Source organism: Adelges cooleyi, unplaced genomic scaffold, assembly GCF_023614345.1.
Source record: "Adelges cooleyi isolate 19-005CV unplaced genomic scaffold, UGA_ACOO_1.1 ACOO_flye_CR_arks_rails_tigmint_CR_PRNA_17, whole genome shotgun sequence".
NCBI lineage: Eukaryota > Metazoa > Arthropoda > Insecta > Hemiptera > Adelgidae > Adelges > Adelges cooleyi.
In genome coordinates this window covers 403,168-423,514 of record NW_026095827.1, presented here as the reverse complement: position 1 = coordinate 423,514, position 20,347 = coordinate 403,168, and the positions used below count along the sequence as shown (strand labels likewise).

The window sequence follows — 20,347 nt, the reverse complement described above, 5'->3', positions numbered from 1 at the left end:
CAACATCCTAATTTTATTAACAAAATTACAGTTAATTATTCACGATAGAATAGAAAATAAATATTGTACAAACTAGAGAACGTTAATGTAAATAAATTATATTAACATAATACATAGAATGCAATATTTTTACTGTGAGTGTTATAATAATTTGAACTAAATATTATTATTATTATATTCAATAAAAAAAAAGAAACATGAAGATAAAAAAAGTGAGTTGTTAAAATGTAGTTAAAATTAGTTGTTTAAATTTAAAGTGTTCTGCAATTAAGAGTTTAATTGCAAATTGTAATTCAAAATTAGCAAAAAAGCGGCGAGATGCGGCATTTCTAATTTAGTCGATTTTATAGAAGAGAAAATTTAGAACATGACCATATTAAGTAACAACCTCTAATAATTCCTAATTTTTTTTTGCCATGCTATTTGATTTGAGAAACATAGGTTTTAATACTGCGTTTTACATAATATAAATAATTACCCTTTCATAAATAATACTAATATCTGCACCGCGTCGCTCAAAAACGTAATTTTAGTCAATAATTACCAAATATATTGATCTCCATTTTTTGAAAAATAAAAAAAAAATTCTAGTACGGTCAATAAAAGTAATAATCTCACAACGTCCACCAATGAGTATTTCCAAAGAAGAAATGAACGATTTCTACATTTTTGTGACATAGTTATGCAGTATACGTGTAGTATAAAAGTCGATAAAACGTTAGCGAGTGGTAATTTAGCTTTCTAAAACTTATGAACTGTGCGATACTTACACTTAAAAATAATATCAGATTATAGTAAAATTCCATTTTTGGCCAGCTACGATAAGATTGAAAACACTGTGCGCCGGCCGGCGGTCGTCAGTGATCGCCGTTGCCCGCGACGGTCACCGACAATTGCGACACTAGTGATTGCAACCGTTATCCGTTGATACTAACGTCGTGATAGCAGCGCTCTAAAGCGGTATCCGATTTTTACGCGTACCGTATTTCGCATTGCACTTAGCTATCCGTAGTATGTATGATCAATGATAATATCAACGATAATCGTTTGCTATATTATATTATTTTATAGTTGAAATATTTATCATTACCCGATTATTACATATTCGCCGAACTGGTTGGAAACGGGCGGCGAACGAATGGCGCCACCGTAACGCGGACCGCGGTTCGTCTACAATCTCCCAGGCCTAACCAAAATGTACCTCCACTGTTGACGCCTACAACCTCTTTGGAACCACGGCTTATCGGTCAATAAAAAACATGTAAGCCCGCAAAACAACGATGAACGACATGCGCGTAGAACGGCGTTTGGCCGTATATAAGTAGGTGTAGGTGTAATTTTGTTTTCCGATTTATTTCCCTTCGACGCGTTCTCCGGTTCGGCTTGTAATAATAAATAACAGGGGAACATTAAAATAATATTATAATCAACGCTCGAGTAGAAGAGGTAGTCGTGATCGATGCGTCCGCCATGTGTGTAATTCTGTCGAACGACGTTTGTTTTTTTTAAAAAAAAAAAGTCGCCGAGTTACTTTCCGTCGTCGCCGCCGCCGTTGTGGGAAAGCGATCCGCGAAAAGCTGTTGTTTGTTTGGATAAACGCCAACTGTATACCTAATATGAGTGAAAATTCTGCGCTAGAATCGCCTACTTCTGGGCAAAATGACGGCACAACAGCAATAAACAAAAGAAAAAAGTGTACTCCGTCAAAAACCGTAAAGCAAAGAATAGCCGGCAGACGAGGCAGACCCGGACTGAGATCTAGTAAGTGTTTTTTTTGCCAATTTAAAAAAAAAAATAAGTACACGGCACCGTGTTGGCTGTTTTAGGGTACCTTCCGTGTCATTACGGTTTTCACTTCTCTGTTGTCGTGTCTTTAGCCTCGCATTCTCTATTGAATTTTATCGCTTTAATTGTTGCACGTTCAACCGTAGGTGTAGAAATCACTGTATGTATAGAAATATAATACAAAAAAATCATCGTCCTGTCATTAGTCGTGCTCACTCGATTTGCATTATAACCACTAATTGTTCAATTACACGTGTAAATCCTCGATTATATGTACCTTATGGCGTCATCAGTAAAAAATATCAACGAGAAAAAATATACACTCGAATGGTCGCTCAACAATGGACCAACGACAAGTTAATTTGGCATGGGCTCGAGCAGCTCTAATAGTTTTTCTCAAGTCCAAACACACCTCGGAAGAGTTCAGTTATCGTAACAGTTTATCAACTTTTATGGACGATAATTGATAAAAAATTTAGTTTTATTATTATGACACACGACAGCAATGGCCATTGGGTTACATTAAATTAGATTAACACGAATACAATACATTTTGGCTGTACATTAATTATACATTTGAAGAGAAAACGTTTAACAAATAATATTTTATTAACTATTTTTTTTATAAGTAATTACTTAGGCGGATTGAGTATTAAAATTTATAAGTTTGTTGATTGCTTTAGGTTGGGGCCCAAGTGTTGAGCCATTTGCCTAAACTTTTACTTCTTCTTCTACTCGCCTAAAGCAAATAACCTAATGTGTGTAAAAAAACAATATTTTCGTCGTAGTTGCCCAAACAAGGAGGGTTTTTTTTTGTCTGACCCGGTTAATTTTTTTGGGTTTTACGAATGAATAATAATAATTCATGTGTTTATAAGTGCCACAAAAAGCAACGCGTTCAAAATATTACCACAAAAACTTTTCCTGAAATGTATCGTTTTGAAACAAGTTATTTTTTGTCGGAAACTGCCAACCGTGTTTTTTCTCAAGAAAACTGTGAAATGTCTTAGGTTTTGCGGCCATACTAAAGTGCCATATTGAGGTCGTAAGTAGAGTTGAAACGTGCTTATACTCTTGGCAATTATGTATATCGTAAGAGGGAAAAAATATCAAACATATTTTATGTTTAAAAAAAAAAAAAAATACTCCGCAGAAAGGTTGTATGGAAAGGATGCTACAAAAAAAAACCTACAACTAAGTAATATTTGTCATCAAAATTCACACAATCTGTTCTGCTTGTCTTGCGATTTACAAAATTTGCCGAAAAGTGTTAAAATATAGTCGCTAAAGACAAATCCAATTTGCCCTTTTCCCGTCCACACAATAGTTCGAGTAAAATTTGTGTTCATGACAAAATAAAAAAATGCACAAACATACTTCCATGTTTTAGTAATTGTAACTATTACCTAGTTATTTCTGCATATTGCTTATCTGCTTATTGTCAATATACTTTTGTCATTTTTATTTTCCTAGAAACATACATACCCTATGTAAAAATTGAAAGGTTTGTTTTAATAGAGAGAAAACAAGAGGACACAAAAACTGAACAAGCGGACGATACTATCGTTGCTGTTGCTGCCGAAACAGAACCGCTAACCGAACTAATCGCCAATGCGGATGTACAAGAATGTGGTGAACTTAAATCCAAAGACCCGAACGATGATGTAGCTGTTTCGGACGAAACGGATTTGTCCGAGGCTGCTAATAATGAAGACGAGGAAAAAGAGTTGGAATGTGAAAAAGGCGAACATTTGATTACCACCACAAGTTCAGATTTCGATGAAAACAATACCGTTGAACGTAACGGTAATGAAACATTTGTGGCCAAATGTAACAGTGACAATGACGACGACTGCATACTAGACGAAGAATTGGATCACGAGGTCTACGTGGAAGACATTAAAAACGGAACTGGCGTTTTCGACGAGATCAACAATGATTTTGTAAGTTTACCTTATAAATATTATTTTTTTAGTTTGAACCGAAATCCTAATCGGCAATAAATGTATAAACATTATTACCTATAGGAACACATATAGATTATATTTTCATTTTAAATAACAATAGGTACAATCTTTTATCGTATGTTAAATTGCCTTCTACTTTTAAAGGAGATTTTTTCACATTTCTAGCACATCTATCATATTACGTTCGTTTTGTAATGATCGGTAAGTAGTACAAAATGTAACGACTTCAATGACGGATGTGTCTAAAAAAATATGTACACATATTATATCTGATGACGACTGATTTCATATGTAACTTTCAAAACACAATTGAAATTTCAACTAAATTACACTTATTAATTTTTATCGACATTTGCTTTAGGTGTAACAAATTAAGAAGTGAGAATTTTTGTTATTTTACTGGTTACTTTTCCATCTAACACGTCACTTTATTTTTTATTTCGAATTGTCATTAAGTTTACTGGCAATTTTCGTTTGATTAACAAATGACAATTTATGCATTTTAACCTTTCTTACAAAATATTATTTGAATAATATAAACAAAAAATTGTCTTGTTAGAATTTTGTGCTATTAATTAAATATACCTATTATTATTATTTAGTGGGGTGTAGTACATTTTTCATTGTTATTTAATAGTCATACCCCGTTTGTGTATAGTAATGTATGTGTTTGGTTTTTTTAAGGAAAACTGTATCGACGAGACAAGTAAAGACGATGTCGAAGATACAATAAACCTGGCTCTTGGCGATGATGATATGAAGTTATTTACCGATGAGGTATGTATTGTTAAAAAATTAATAATAGTAATAATACACCCTTAATAAAATTAATGTACATTTTGTTTGTTTTTAAGGAGGAGGATTCAGACACTTCCAAAGAGGGTGATTATAAAAGATTTTTATAATAATAGTTTTTTAGAAATTATCAGACTTTGTTGTGTATTTATTCTTACCGAACCATGACTAAGCTATGCGAAGTGTGTCCGCGTTCTCAACATACTACATATTTTTACGTATAACGTGTTCACGTTAAAACTGTGGTAGTAGGGTAATTTTTATTGGTTTGAGACCGAACTGTACGCACCAATACTATGCAAGTGTGTAATTGATGGTACTTTGTAACATCGCAAACAGAGAGTACATGGCTTGTCACTTTTAGAATGATAACGGATTGTGTTTAGTTAAGATTATAATATGTGTTAGCGAGTTACGAGCAGTTTAAGTGAACTTGAGCTGCAAATACAATAATTGTAACGATTTAGAAGTAAATGTTTATGTTTGTTTACTTAATTTAATTATAATGTTCAGGCTCGACTCGCACTTAATTATGTCATAATAGTATATATATATATATATTAGCGTATTATAGTTAATTTGTATTTTATCTATATTAATTTGTCTGACAAAATCTAGACGAGGTAAACGAGGGCCAAGTGTCGGACGAAGAAACTCGACCACCGGTAACCGTCGATAGTGAAAGCGACAGCGACAAAGAAACCGACAGTACAAGTAGAGAGGCGACTGAACATGAATGCCGTGGCAGATCAACCGCCAAGCGATTGTTTGACGCGGACAAATTGCAGAGAAGTCACCAAGGCGTAGACGACACGGACAGCAACAACGACGACGATGAACCGAGCGTGGTCAAAGTGGACAACAAAGACAAGACGAAACAAGTCGGAGACAAAGCGGACGCTGACGACAAGCAAAGGTTTGTTTCGCACTCGGTCACGACTTTACCTTTGTGTTGGACGCGGCCGGAAACTTATCGAAAAGACTCGACCGAAACAAATAAGTTCAAAACGGTCAACTGTTGTTTTCGGGTAATTTTGTCGTTTCGTAGAGATACGACAAAATAGTACGCCATTCTGGGACGACGTTGACAATTATGAAATTGTTGGTGTTATTTAATCCGAGCAAACGTTGTACTTACGGTTACGACTTAAGGGTTGACTCTTATTTTACTGTTGGCTGGGGAGAAAGTAGGGGCAGCTAGAGTGGGGCGGTAAAATAAACCATTGTCACTGGAAATATAGTTTGCCTTCTTCGGTTATGTTGGGTTACGCACTCTTCTTCCGTTGGAAATTAGATTAGCGATTATCATTGAACCATTTTTGGTCAAACCCAGATTTTTAAAGGGAAATCCTTAACATTTTTTTTGGGCTTGAATATAATTAACTTTTTTGTATGTAGTTTCAAGTCTTGGGGTTTGAAAATTAAACTCGAGCCAATTAAAAAAGTGGCTTGATCAATTCTTAAACACTCGTTACCTCCCTAACCCTAATTTGCCGTCTTTCTAAGTATTTAATCGAGTGACGGTAGTTTTTAATTTAACGAGCTGCGATGCTCATCAAACATATAAAGAAGTCGCTTGAAAAGTAATTGAGTGTGGCCTTTTTGTTTGTGTCTTTAATCAGAAAAATGCAAACATTCAAATTGATATGTAACACATTTGATCAAAATTTCAACGTATGCTAATTAGAATTTACACAATTGTAAATTATTCAAGCAAACGGCAATCAAGTGAACCAACGTCCGACTCAAGAACTGCGACTCGTGTTCGTGTGGTGGACTATTATTTGAAGATTGTAAGAAAAGAGACACGGACGGACTGCAGCCAAATATTTTTCTACCTGTTTTTTGCATCTTCCACAAAGAAGAGTTACCGTATAATTATTATCTCATCAATCGTTCATCGCGAAAGTGTAGTTTTTTTTTGTGACTTGAAGATACTGTGTGTCGACGACAAAGAAAACTACCAAACTACTAGATATGATTATACGGCAATTTTCTTTTTCAAGTGACTATTATAGTTTTCATACTACATAGAGTTTGTTACTTATTTAAAGTAAGAATTTCCATTAAAACGTTACCGTAAAAACGATAAACAATTGGTGCGATAAGAGTATCTCTTGGCTACTATAGGTGTTTTTTGTGTTGTACATTATCGACATAATAATACGAGTAATTATTTTTAAATTAATCGAAACTAATTTGTACGTGTTTTGTTTTACAGCAACGACTCTCGATCGCAATCGCCTTCGAATGATTTGTGTAAGTTTACATTTTTCATGTATAAAAGTATCTATATAATATTATAAATCTAAATACATTTTTTTTTTTTAAATTTTATTCAGCAAAGATAAACGCATCAGTTGTTCGCAGTGTTTGGGTCAGCAATTTATCGTCCAACACCAAAGCTACAGACCTAATGAAGTTGTTTTCGACGTACGGGAAGGTAACGTAATTCTATAGATTTACAAAACAAGTGTTTAACTGTATTCTGAAATCATATCTTGAATGAACAAATATAAAATTTAACCCCTATATCGGTTAATGTGATCGGATTGAGCAATGATATTTAAAAACTGTGTAGTTTTAACTTATTAAATGTTTCCGATGCTGCGGTCAGTGAAAATTGCAAATCGTTTGCTAACCGTGTGCCGATGTTTTGATTGATTAGGTGGTGTCCGCTAAAGTCATGATAAACCCGAAGACTCCAGGGGACCGATGCTATGGTTACGTTACACTGTCGTCGGCAGAAGAAGTCGACCTTGTCATCGAACGTTTGAATCGAACCGAACTGAACGGCCATGTTGTTACCGTCGAAAAGGTACGTACATCATTCGTGCAATAATATATGTCTAGTAGGATACTGCTCACTTGTTAGGAGTGTAAATGTGATTTAAACAGGTCAAACAAGAGAACGGCAAGTGTACCGCAAGTGCAGACGATACCAAAGAAAATGAAGACTGTGCTGAAGGATCGGACAGAGAATGTAAAAAACATGACGACAGACGAGAGGAGAAGAAACAGACTATCGCCGTTGACGGCGGCGACAAAAAGACCGAAGCTCTGAATGATAGTAAACGGTCTTGTACGTATAATAACAACAATAACAATATTATTACACTTGTATATTTTTGATGTGCTGTTTATTGTTTATGTGTTTTTTTAGCGTCCACGGACACCAAACCGGAATCGAAACGTTCAAAAATTGTAAATAACAAACGTGACCGTCTTAGCCGAGATAGAAGCGTCACGAGCAAAATCAACGATCGTGAAAGGCAAAGACTTAAAGAGATAGAGCGTGAGAAAGAGCATCTAGAAAGAATGAAAAAGAAACGGCTGGAGTTGTTGCGTTATACAAAAATTAAAGTAAGACAGACGGCGTTCTGTATTAGAATTGCTGATATGTTGTACAAAATCTATATTACGTATGTGCTCGTATGATTTAACAGGATATGAAGGTTGATAACTTGTAAAGCTAACATAACTGCAGGTTTTTTTTTGCATAGTTTTAATTACTGATTTAAATAGTAAATTATTTTAAATCATTTTTACTAATAAAATTATAAAAAACAAGTATTTAAATCATTTTTATATTTTTATTTGAATTGAAAATGTATTTAAAAATATTGTTTAACAACTTTAAAGACATTACAAGTAAAGAACTAAGTCTGCAAAAATGAACAGATCAAATTTTCATAAAAAGTTTGTTGAAAAAAAATGTATTTGATATAGAAAACATGGCATTGCCAATGACTGGATTATAGTTTCAATCACTGTTGCCATTACCCTATTTGTTATACTTTATAAGTTTAACGAATAACCGATATTTTAACAATTGAAAAAAAATCCATAACTAATATTACATTTATAAAAAAATAGTGTCACTTTTTTTTTAAGAGCTTTATTTTTTTTCTACTCATCTTCTTATTTCAGCATAATTATAAATTCATTACATATTAAATATGATAAAAAAATACAGTTAAAACGATACAAATACCATCTGAGCAATGTTTCGTAACTGGTGTTCGGTGTTAAATTATTCTGTTTAATATACTAAATCGAGTACATCAAAAACTTTATTATTGTAATTGTTTTGTTAATAATTTTAATTGGATTATACAAATAGGTATCACTGAAATAACCAACACTATTATTATAAACAAACGTTATCTACATAACCTAAATCATTTTTATTCGAATCATTTCTAAACAGCTTGTAAGTGCTTTTTTAAAAGAGTTATATTTTAAAATATAATTTTGTATACCAGTATAATATTATATAGGAAAATAATTGTTTTATTCAAATAATAATTTGCACAACTCTGATTATAAAAGTCTTCTATCTTACCACCTTGGACTACTTATCTTACTAATAGCTCTATTGAAAGGAAGTTTTTTATATATATTTTTTTGTTTCTTTAAGCATATTTTTATTACAGGCATTATTAATATTGTTAAGTGTAATTTTTGGGATGTATCCTGATGAACATGTAGTGCTTGCTAGTGGAATTTTTGAAGGTCTTACGAATAATCATGTTCTATCTATTATGTGTTCTGCGTTAAAGATATTCTTTTGTTAAGCAATTCTTGTAAGACAGCACTCCCAATCTTCTTCATTTATTTTGTATACATTCTATTTGCTCTGACCATTTCAAACAATAGTCAGTTAATTATACCTAGAAATACTTAAAAAACATAACCATCTCTATCGGGTTACAGTTACATTTGGTTCCATTTGAGGAAATTATACCACTTCCGGCCCTGAAAAATATATTAAATTCTTCTTTGATCCTACACATAAAAAAAAGTAATTCAAAGTAAATTAAAATGTCGAAAATTCAATTGACTTAAAATCTTTATCCAGAGAATGAAGTACCAGTCACGTTAATTTGTCTGATGGTGTCTATTCCCAGTGCCATCTAAATCGGTTTAGTCAGTCTAACCCGGTTGGAGATATTATATTGATATAAAATACGTGCAAAAGTATTTCCAATATTCTTTTTTTAATTTTTTTTTATTTAAGCATCTCGACTGATACATTTATCAATTCAGTAAAAACATTTTAATAATTTTGCAGATTGAACGAGAAAGACAAAAGCATAAAGCGCACGAGAACGCGTTAAGAGAAGAAAAAGAACGTCAAATGAATATCGACCGTAAACAAAAGGAGGAATTTATACGTTTAGCAAAGTTTGTAGATTGTTAATGTTAATGTCACACCTTCAAAAAAAAAAAAACTATCTATACTTATCGGTTTTTTCATTTTTCCCCTTGTCAGAGAAAGGCAACAACTTCAAATCGAACGGGAGCTTATCGAAAAGGAAAAAGCCAAACTGTTGGGTTTGGAACGGGAAAATCAACGTTTGGAACGTGAACGATTGCAGAGAGAAAAAGAAGAGTTGCTGAGAGCTCAAGAAAAACTCAAAGCGGCCAAACTGGAAGCGTCGTTGAGTTCGTCGTTAAAACGTGCCGTAGAACCGTCGACGACCGCGACGTCTGACAAAAAACAAATGTTTGCTGCGAGCACCTCGCGGTACGACAATAGGTTAATTTTATTGACTAAATCAATCTGCTCTAGTGTATGTTGCATAGTGTAAATACCGTATTGTATTGTTTGTACACAGTGATGAGCGATTGCATAGTTCTCGCAGCCGTCCCAACGAGAAATTTGTCAATCCGACCGTTGCTCTGCCGTTGAACATACCTACTTTTACACATTACTACGATACGTATCCTTCCGAATCTCGTCGATCGAGGCCGTCCCCGTCGCCGCCGCCGCCACCCGCATCGAGACCCAAAGATTCAGCAGTTAGCGCTAGGTAACCCGATACACAATAGTTGATAATATAGTCGACGCATTGTCGTACAGGCCTACGATAGAGTGCCTACTAGTCACCAGTAGCTAGTGACAAAGACAAATCCGGTTTCACGCTTACACTTGTTATTATGTTAAACGTAATGGCTTTTTTTTTTTTTTTATAGATACGGCGTGCCGTCATCGTCCGACCATCGTTACAAAAGCCGCGATGGCCAGTCCGACCGTAGGGATGATTCGCGTAGAAAAGAAACGAGCAGTCGACACGGTCATACGTCGCACGAGTCCGGCAAGAGTTGTAAGTGGATATTGACGACGTTTATTGTAGCGACTTGACGCTATAATTATACATACAATTTTCATTTACTGTAAAACTTCAACTGAAAAATCTTTCGGTCTTTTCCCCCCAGCCTACACGATGTCTCGCAGTAACGATAACAACGCTTGGTCATCGTTGCCGCCGCCGCCGGTGAACGGCTCGTTGTTCGAGGCGACGGAGCAACATTCGAGGCCCGATCCGTGGTTGACTAGTAGTGGTGGCCATTCGGAAAACGACAACCTCGCTTGGCAACATCCGCCTCAGCCGTCGTCGTCCGTCAAGTATGTGAATTTATTTCCTCCCTCCCCCACCCCCCCATGTATTTTTCCAATCGGTTATTATAAACGTTTTACGTTCTATCGGCAGTCGTTGGAACTCCACTTCGGCGATGTGCGGACGTATTTCTGGCAACAACGTCGTTTACGATCATCGAACCGTACCGCCGCCCAGCGTCGGCATGAACGTGTTGGCCGCAGACAAACACAACAGATACGGCAGCTACAAGACGAACGGCGTGTCGAGAAAATATTGAGAAACACGTAGTTCCAAGAAAAAAACATTCCAGTCATTTCTCGAGTACAAATATAGAAACACGTTCCTCGCGACAGTCAAACTAAGTTTAATAACATATATATGTGTATATATGATTTTTTTTTTTTTTTTTAATTGCGTTTAACGTATACGTATAAATATATTATATCAACCAAAATTTATATTACAGTACACATTTTTTACAGTTACGTTACATTTGTTTAGATAACGTAAAATTAATTTCATTATAATATTATAATGATAATAATAATAATGATATAAAAAAAAAATACCTCTATAGAAATTTTATTTGTTATTTTCCGAGGTAATTTTAATTTTATAATAATATTGTATCAAAGTGTAAATTTTAAGTGTGAAAAAAAATACGTGCATTGCGTCGTCGTCGTCGTGTAAAACGTAATGATTATATTATTTTGAAGAAAAAATGACTTTTACGACGTTCCTGTTGTGTGTAAAGCGCTATGTAATTTTCATTGCATGCTACGCTAAATAATAAAAAATGAATTTTTTTTCTAGTCTTTATAATTAGTGATTTGAAATAAATAACTTTTTAACACGTCGTTACAAAATGTTTTTTATAGAAACTTAAGTTGGTTTTGTTTTAACCTAACCGTGCAATGCAATGTACTTGATCGTAGCCTTTTTGGTTTTAGTATAGGCTTGGTGTAGTAATATATCTAAATAAATAAATCTCATAAATCTAATCTCGCACAATATTGTTTCACGGTAATTTTAATAGTTAAATAAACTTTTTTTTATTTTATGATATATTCTATAGTTGTATACAATTTATAGTATTTTATAAATTAAAATTGTTTTGCATATTAAACATTTTACTATAACATTGAAATAGCTATATTTTAATATCATTCTCTCAAATGAACGAGATATTTTTTTAAACAAATAATTTTTTTTTTGAATTGCAATCTAAAAATTTATCTCTCTGATTTTCAACCACTCGAAGTAGGTATTGTCTTTGCTTTTCATTGTTGGGACGAGTGCAACTACTATTGCAACTACAATGCTAAAATATAACGTTTGTCTTCTTTCCAATATGTTTAAGATGGTTTGGCCAAAGATCACTGAACTATATAGTGGGCGCATAGTGAAAACAAATGATTGTTCCCACACGGATTCCGCCATCTTGATTCCTGTCATGGAAAAAACGGTGTAACTAAATTTTTTCCATGATGACAATCTGACAACATCGCATCAGCTGTTATTGGCGGCAAATCGAAACCCGGTGACTATCAATTATTATTATTATTTAAAACGAATAATTATATTTCTATTCCGTGAAAAATGAAAAATGACATTTTTTTCCGTTGCTTATTACCTAATAATTATGTATTAAACGATTTTGACAGGTGTTGCAATTTAGACCCAGGTCGATAGTGGTTATTAATAATTATCTAGTAGTTCTTAAATTTAATAGGCGCGGTAGGTCACAGTTAAAATATTGGTAGGTGCCAGTTGTGGTGGCAATTTTTTTATTGTAAAATGAAAAGGCATTATTTATTTTATATTATTGTACCACCTGCCATGTATAGTAGGTTACAAAAATTATATGCATGTACACTTTACCCTTTCACCTGAAATTGCAATGCACAACTGATGCATACTTACACATGTGATAACGACTTAACTTATTTGTTTAAGGTTCGGATTATTATAGTGAGTACTGAGTATAACACTATGACTGCTCGAATACCATGTACATCAGTCAATATAGTATTACACCATTGATCAAATACAAAATATTTATAAAAATACAGTGTTTTTTTTTTTAAGATGAGTATTGTCATTTAGCGGACATTTTAAATGCGTTTCACTTTTTCATAACAAACTCCGGTATAAGATATTATAAATTAGGTATATTTATTAAAAATTTTAAATATTTTCATTATTGCAATAATATTTGGAGGGTACAGGGAAAAAACTAGCAAAGTCACTTTTTAAAAATGGCAATTTTTTGTTATAAAATTCGTTTTGATACAAAACGAATCTGTTCTTTACTTTTAAGCACGATTATAAACAAAAATATACAGTATTTTTAAAATTTATAAGTATTTCTTTAACATTTTAAAACATATTTTAGCATTACTTAAACGTGTTTTTCTTAGATTAGAAAAAAGTGACTGCTGGTTTTTTCCATACCCAAGGTGTTCTAAATACTTCAAAGCGCTAACCATGGGCGAAACAATGCTATATAAATAAGCATCAAAGCTTTTGTTTGAAAGTAATGTTATGACTATTATTTATAATAATTCCTGTTAACCTGTGACCTCCCCGTCCCTACTATGCTCCTACCTCACTGTACTGGCTTTTTTTTAAAAAATCTGATCATGCATCTCATATTTTGCTAATTTTTTTGTGTGCACCAAATGTTGTCATCTTTTTTCAATTAGTTTACAATTTGTGAGTTCTCCATTTGTGCCAGTTTCTTGATTTACTTCTTCAAATATACATAATAACGTGTCGTAGCACATGCCGTTCTGCCGGTAATGTTCACTGACTTTTCTTTCTATTAATCGCTATTGTTATAAGAATAACAATTAGTCATTAAATTGTAGGATAACAATTTGAAAATTAATTTGATCCTTCTATAATGAAATAAAAATGCCAAACTACCAGACATATTATGTGGCTTGCGAATTTTTTCAGCATAATAACATAAATTTCATAGTAGTTAAATTTTTGTTGTTGTTATTGTTTTCCATAATTGGTGGTTATAAGTGAAAACATTACTTACACTTTGTACATTGTTTAGCAACAATCTCAGCAATTTTTACTAATCATAAATAATAAGTACTTGTTATGCTTACACGTCGATCACCACTAGAGCCAGCACCTTGACATTGAAAAAAATACAATGCCACACAAACAAACAGTATCACGGTTTTTGAAAACAATTTAAATTATCAAACAATAAACCTCGATTCAAAATGTTTAATTATTTATTTTGGAAGTAAAAACTGTTTATAAAATATTCGGTAATAGTTCCTGTGAAGATTTTATAATTTTATGGAAATATTGTATTATTGCTCTATGACTGTGATTGAAATAGTGTTTTACCGAATTACCGCCGTACTTACCGCGAAAAAATATACTTGAGAAATAAAAACAGTACCAAGTTTGTAACTGTTGATCCGTGCTATTTGTTTTAAGCAACAGTTACTTAAGAACGTTTTTATTTGCGTTCTTAAAACTGTTTACTCATGTGCAAAATATATGCATATATTGTTAACGTTTATTGATAGCGTCCCATCTAAAGAACATATTTTCTAGAATGATCTAGAATGGAACAATAGCACAGACAAACAATATTTTTAAAAACATGTTGTTGACCCTTTTTTTTTTTAGGAAAAACTGTGAAAAATAAACCAAAACCCTAAAAAGAGGGGTCTCATATTTTTTTTCTTTGGACCGATTTACTTGAGTATCATCTCTATATATCCGGAATGGTTTGCGTTTGGTACTTTGGTGGGTCAAAAGTAGAAAAATCAACCGAAAAACCAACAAAAATCGAAAAAAGTTTGCCGACTTGAACTTTAACTCACTTGAACTTAGCGAAGAACGGTCGGATCGAAGCGCAATTTTTACGGAACTTAATTAGGCATGCCTTTATTTCCAAATTATATCAAATCCAATTTCGATAACCCTGCATCCGGGTTACCCCCACCCCGTAAGGGTTGAGCTTTTTTCATTTAAATTATCTTTATACGATTCTCCCTAGACGAGAAAAGTTATTAGTACATTTTGAAAAAGGTTTTACCATGTTAAGGCCACGAAATCTGTTTTATTGATCTTAGCCAAAAAATTTACGTCATTGCATTATTTTTTCAGCAGTTTTGTAAAAACACACCTTAGTGTTTTTTAGATGTAAATGGCCATTAAGCCGCTATTTTATATGCGTTTCATTTTTCTTATAGGATATTATAAAACATACTGTATTAAAAAAATACATGTATACTTTTAGTTAGTAATAATTATATTTACATTTATTACAATATTTAATAATTTGTATTCCTTTTTTTGTGTACGCACATTTATTATAATATTAATAATATGTTCCGCTAAATAAAGTAGCTATTATTTAACATACCTAACAAAATCGTTGACATCCTAAGCATAAAATGTTTTATACGAATACACAAGGATTTGATTTTGGTTACCTACTTTATAGATTTACGCCAACTTTTGTACAGACACTGACATTTTAGGACATATTTATAGGTATCATATTGTAATATTTAAATACAGAACTAGAGTACAGATATTTAGAACTCTGGATTTAGTTTAACCATTGGCAATTAATCCTTTTACTTATATTCATTACTGGTTTCTGATAATTCTATGGGCCATACTTTCTGAAAAGCCACTTTCACCTGTTGCTTTTTCGTACACAAATCCCAGGGTCTCGTAGTACTGGACAAGGAAAATTGACTTCATTTTTTCGAAGACAGTGTTATAAATACTCTTGGACACTTCTTGGCTTAAATTATGAAACTGTCTATACGGTGCTTCCTCGCGTTTGGTTATGGGGCAGTAAACATCCAAAAAAGTTGTGGTGTAGTTGCTGACTATTGTTAACCATTCATCCATACTGTTCAGTTGCATCCTGATATCTTCATCGTCGTCGGCAATTATACTCATGAACATCCAATACGGTACCGAGGTACTGTCATCAGATGGCTGACAAGAGAAATACGTCAGAAAAGAATTGAATGCCACTTGTGCTTTACCGTAGATGTCGGACGCATAATGTTCTAAATACTTCAAAGCGCTAACCATGGGCGGAACAATATCAACAATAATGCCAATAGCCTTTATCAATAAATTCTTGAAGTCAATGTGCATGTCGTTTTCGAGTCCCAGATTCGAGACACTTATGGTCAGGATATCTTTTGCGTTGACCATGAGCGTTCTCAGCGTCATCGTGTAAAAGCAACACAACAATTGAAAAACTCGACGAGATCTACTTACAACGTTCCTGGCGGAGATGTTCGGTCGTATCACTTTATCAATGGCCGAGGCGTACTCGGGTTTGCTGTTTTTTTTAATGATTCTCAAAATAGGCTTCCACCCCGGTTGAGCGACAAACGCTTTTAACACGGCTTCGTCAGACATAATATGAGTGAAGATCACGTCCATTCTTACAAACGTGCACGCGAGAAACGCTAATGAAGAAATATTCAAACGCATTATTTCGGTACGTTATCGGTATAGAACGAGCAACTGAAATGTTTTTAGGTATTTTAGGAGTCAAAGACGTGTAAAATTAGGATACGAAGCAAAATAAAAAAGGTTTACATCGGTCGATACATTTAATGTGCTACTGCATGTGCGCGCACTGTGCACATATCTGCTTGGGTGTAGTGTGTTTTGTGTAATATGTTTTTTAAACAAACACTAGATAACATATTTACTTGTTTTTTAAAAATCGTTGATGCGTGTACAGGATGATTTTTAGCTTCGATGCAGTGCGGCGAAGTAATTGGTTTTACTCTGATGTGTTTTTTTTTGTGTCTGTAAACAATGTAACTTTTTAAATACTGGACCAATTCCTTCGAGTAGCAACTCTATAAATCACAAATTTCATTTAGTTGGTACTTTGAAGGGAGTAAAAGTTGAAAAAGTTTACTTCTTCACAGTTAAAATTTGAAGAAAAAAAAAACAAAAACCATACGAGTTTTTAAGTTAACTGGCTATAATTTCGAGAAAAAGTCCCTGATAAATGTATCAGATAATGTTTTATATTGTAAGTTGTTTTGTAATTTAAATTTAGTTTAATATTTATGTGTGACACATTCATTTCACAATACTTAACTCAATGAATTTGGACTTTGTTGAATAGCGCCCTCGCTTTTCTTTTTAGTCAAAAATTAAAGATGTTTAACATTATTTAAAATTGTAGTTAATTTTCGGTTGTTTTCAAAGTAATTGATATTTTAAATAAAATATGCTACAATTGATTGGTAAATTGTTCTTGTAATAAAATTATTTTTTACTTTTTAGTTCACTTTTTACTATTTTTTTTTTTTAGAAAAGCATGTTTTTGAAAAAGTTTTTTTTGTTTATTATATTTTATTTGATTATTCAAATACATTTTTTTGTCTGTTCCCTAGATAGTAATTTAACTTCAATAAAGTTTTTTTTTCATCTGTATCTTACTTTAAAACCGCTGAAATGATTTACTCGATCATCAAAGTCTATCATCGATAAAATTGTGCCTAGTTTGCGTTTTGGGGAGGGGGCGTAGAATTTAAAAAAGTTTACTTCTTCATGCTTAAAAAAATGGGATCTCTATTTATTCCTCCCCCTCCAAAAAAAAAAAAAAAATAATAATTGCAAATGTTTCATCTTTCAATTTTTCAAATCTACTAAAACTCAGATTAGCTATCTGACAATAATATCAAAGTAAATTTAAATTAACTTTACTAATGAAGCAGTTATCCAAACATTTGCACGTGATCTATACTACTAAGACCTAGACGGTATCTTAATGAGCAGTTAAACTCTTTTACGTTATTAATTATTATTACTATGGTTCCATAATACTAACCCGTGTTCTAGATTAGAGCAAACAAAATAACATTTTCCAACATGTCGGATCATTGCATTTTTTTAAACCAACAAATTATTTATATATTTGAGTATTTGATAAAAACGTTATCCTCCTTAATACATATTTAGTAATATTTCATAACAAATTTCGGTCAAACGAAATTATATGTAAAAAAAGTTGAAATTTGTAAATTGAAAATGATCAATTTAATAAATATTTTACTTAATGTTACAAATACAATATCAGTGTGCATGTATTGGAATTCTTTGTAAATTTTAAGTGCATTATTAAAAGTTTTGTTTTTTCTATACTCATTATAAAAAAAAAAAAAAAAAAAAAAATGTTACAGTAAATCACAAACTAATACTTTTTTGTAACTTTTTCATATCGCTTTTCAAATTCGAAATTTACAATAAATATATATATATAAATATTAATTTCCTAATTCAATTTAAGCTGTAGATACTACTAAATCGGCTAAATGTGTAGGTGAATACTTTGTTGTTGTTGCTTTCATATACTATCACCAGTGCAACAACAAACTACTGTTCAAACATCGGAAAAAAATTAAATTTTTATGTAGGTCATTGAGAAAAAAAACCATTTTTTCCTATAAAATGTTTGACTTGAAGACCGTTGTGTAAACAAGTATAACAGGCATTTTTTTTTGCCAACGGCCAAACAACTACTGTTTTTTTTATGGTTGACAGCCACCATTATTTTTCGTATATTATCAACGTAACACTGAAATCGCTTCGACGGAATTCATTAAAAAGAATACGAACCATTACAGTCTTAAGTTCCTGCAAAACATCGAGTGTCCTGCATCAAGTGTAAAAAAAAAAATAAAACCATGTATTTTAAATATGCTAATGTATTTGTATACTTGTTTGTTTGTTTTCAAATAGCAAACACATTTAACGATGAGGTGATTAAATGATCTCATAGCTTAATGTATGATTCATTAAATGAAAGAATGTATAATTATAACCTCTGTAAATCTAGTGAATAATATACTAGTAATAACTCAAGACACATTATTTTTGCAATAATATCGTTTACATTGTGTATTAATTATAAAACTATAATGATTTTAGCAACTGGAAACAATTTATTCTGAAGTCAAAAAGGTTAGTGCCAAAGCAAATTGTCCTTTTGGTTGTTTTGGATGTTTTGGAACAGTTAACAAGTTAGATACAAGAAGCTACTTAAGAAAACACTTGTCAGAATATAAACTAACTATGGAAAGCATGAGAGCGATAACAGAGGGCTTGCCGACGGGTACGGTACACAATAATAATTTAGTAATACATATTGTAAAATATGTGTATACACGTGAAATGTGAATAACTAATTATCACTTTGCTGTTTTTTATAAATTATTATGGTTAGATACATTTTTATAATGTGAATACTTTTATAATGATTTCTAGTCGATCGTCATATAAAGAAAAAGGCTTTTAAAGATCATATGAAACAAAATTTTAACCAGTATTATAAGATTGATAATGTAGTACCGTCCACAGGTAAGAAGTAATGTGGACGCTACAATCCAGCCGGTGTCGGATTTCTACATTTTCCACTTCTAGGCAAGTACCTAATCATTTTTACTCTTTTAGCAATACATTTTTCGGTTCTTTATAACATAAATGTTATTAGCTTTTAATTTTTTTTTTTTTGTAATGTGATAAATAAAAATAAATATTTTCGCATATTTTTGGCTTGTCTAAATGAATTGTTAGTTATCCAAAAATTATAATATCTAAATACAAAAATAAATGATACAATAAGGGTCGATCGTCTGTCTGAAAAAATGTAGCGTCATAGTTACTCATATTGTATCGTAACCAACAAAATAATGAACATTTTTTCATTACCTGTTGACTGTTGATTCACACACACATAGCAACCTAGAAACTGAGAAAGTGTAAATTTACCCTATTTTCGGGATTTTTCCTTAATAAAAAAAAAAACTTGACTACAGATTTTTGAGAAAATTGTACATGTTATAGTTCCATTTTAGATCTACCATCGGTCTAATTTTCAGATCTAAATCTCTAAAACTTTGCTTGCAAAAGTAAAATAAAGAAAAAAAATCTATCCCTTCTAAGGGAAAGGGTTAATGATATTTTTTTGGTTTGTTTATCGATAGTACTATGTTTGAAGAACGATTCACATAAATTTGGAACATTTTCGACTATTTTTCATCTCTAATTCCACCACTATTCTAAATTTATTCGGTACTTCAACGAGACATGAAAATGCTCTTTCGTCGTTGCAGACTTGGCTGATTTATTTAAATTTTCTTCCCAAGCAACTCTAAACGTATCGAAGTACAAAAATGCAATTGCACATTACTATGCGCATTACTGTCTTCTAGATCTTTTTTTTTTTTTAGAGTATCAATTTTAGTTATAACAATAATTATTTCTGAAGACCGGTGACTTTCTAGATCGAATGTTAATACGACGTTATATATAATGTTACACAATATACTGTGTTACTAACGCATTGTAAATTTATTTTTATATACATATTTCAGGGCTACA

The 20,347-nt window shown here is 32.4% G+C and overlaps 2 protein-coding genes across 3 annotated transcripts; both read left to right on the top strand.

The window, feature by feature from the left end:
* The first annotated feature begins 1,264 nt into the window (after positions 1-1,264).
* LOC126833062 (SAFB-like transcription modulator) lies at positions 1,265-11,488 on the top strand. Of its 2 annotated transcripts, none has more exons than XM_050564190.1 (16): positions 1,265-1,761; positions 3,304-3,728; positions 4,437-4,529; positions 4,607-4,634; positions 5,166-5,463; positions 6,769-6,806; positions 6,890-6,990; positions 7,216-7,365; positions 7,446-7,629; positions 7,711-7,910; positions 9,622-9,734; positions 9,823-10,089; positions 10,169-10,363; positions 10,527-10,657; positions 10,770-10,959; positions 11,045-11,488. In XM_050564190.1, exons 1-16 carry the CDS (start codon positions 1,617-1,619, stop codon positions 11,208-11,210), a joined length of 2,724 nt encoding a protein of 907 aa, XP_050420147.1. In that variant the 5' UTR covers positions 1,265-1,616; the 3' UTR covers positions 11,211-11,488. The 2 variants fall into 2 exon arrangements, with proteins under 2 accessions (XP_050420147.1, XP_050420148.1); XM_050564191.1 differs by having other exon boundaries at positions 9,823-10,077; positions 11,045-11,487.
* Positions 11,489-16,148: 4,660 nt separating this feature from the next.
* On the top strand, positions 16,149-19,354 carry LOC126833067 (uncharacterized). The gene is made up of 4 exons (XM_050564196.1): positions 16,149-16,154; positions 16,374-16,442; positions 18,896-19,079; positions 19,232-19,354. The coding sequence occupies exons 1-4, from the start codon at positions 16,149-16,151 to the stop codon at positions 19,333-19,335; spliced, it is 363 nt and encodes a 120-aa protein (XP_050420153.1). The 3' UTR covers positions 19,336-19,354.
* The last annotated feature ends 993 nt before the right edge of the window (positions 19,355-20,347 follow it).

What these genes read in the sequence shown, in the direction of transcription:
- LOC126833067 (XM_050564196.1), top strand. An exon ending in TATTCAAACGCATTATTTCG is followed by an intron (nt 16,443 to 18,895) that starts GTACGTTATCGG and finishes TAATGATTTTAG; the next exon opens with CAACTGGAAACAATTTATTC. An exon ending in AACAGAGGGCTTGCCGACGG is followed by an intron (nt 19,080 to 19,231) that starts GTACGGTACACA and finishes AATGATTTCTAG; the next exon opens with TCGATCGTCATATAAAGAAA.
- LOC126833062 (XM_050564190.1), top strand. Translation starts at nt 1,617, where the DNA reads ATGAGTGAAAATTCTGCGCTAGAATCGCCTACTTCTGGGCAAAATGAC. An exon ending in TTCAGACACTTCCAAAGAGG is followed by an intron (nt 4,635 to 5,165) that starts GTGATTATAAAA and finishes GACAAAATCTAG; the next exon opens with ACGAGGTAAACGAGGGCCAA. An exon ending in GAATTTATACGTTTAGCAAA is followed by an intron (nt 9,735 to 9,822) that starts GTTTGTAGATTG and finishes TCCCCTTGTCAG; the next exon opens with AGAAAGGCAACAACTTCAAA.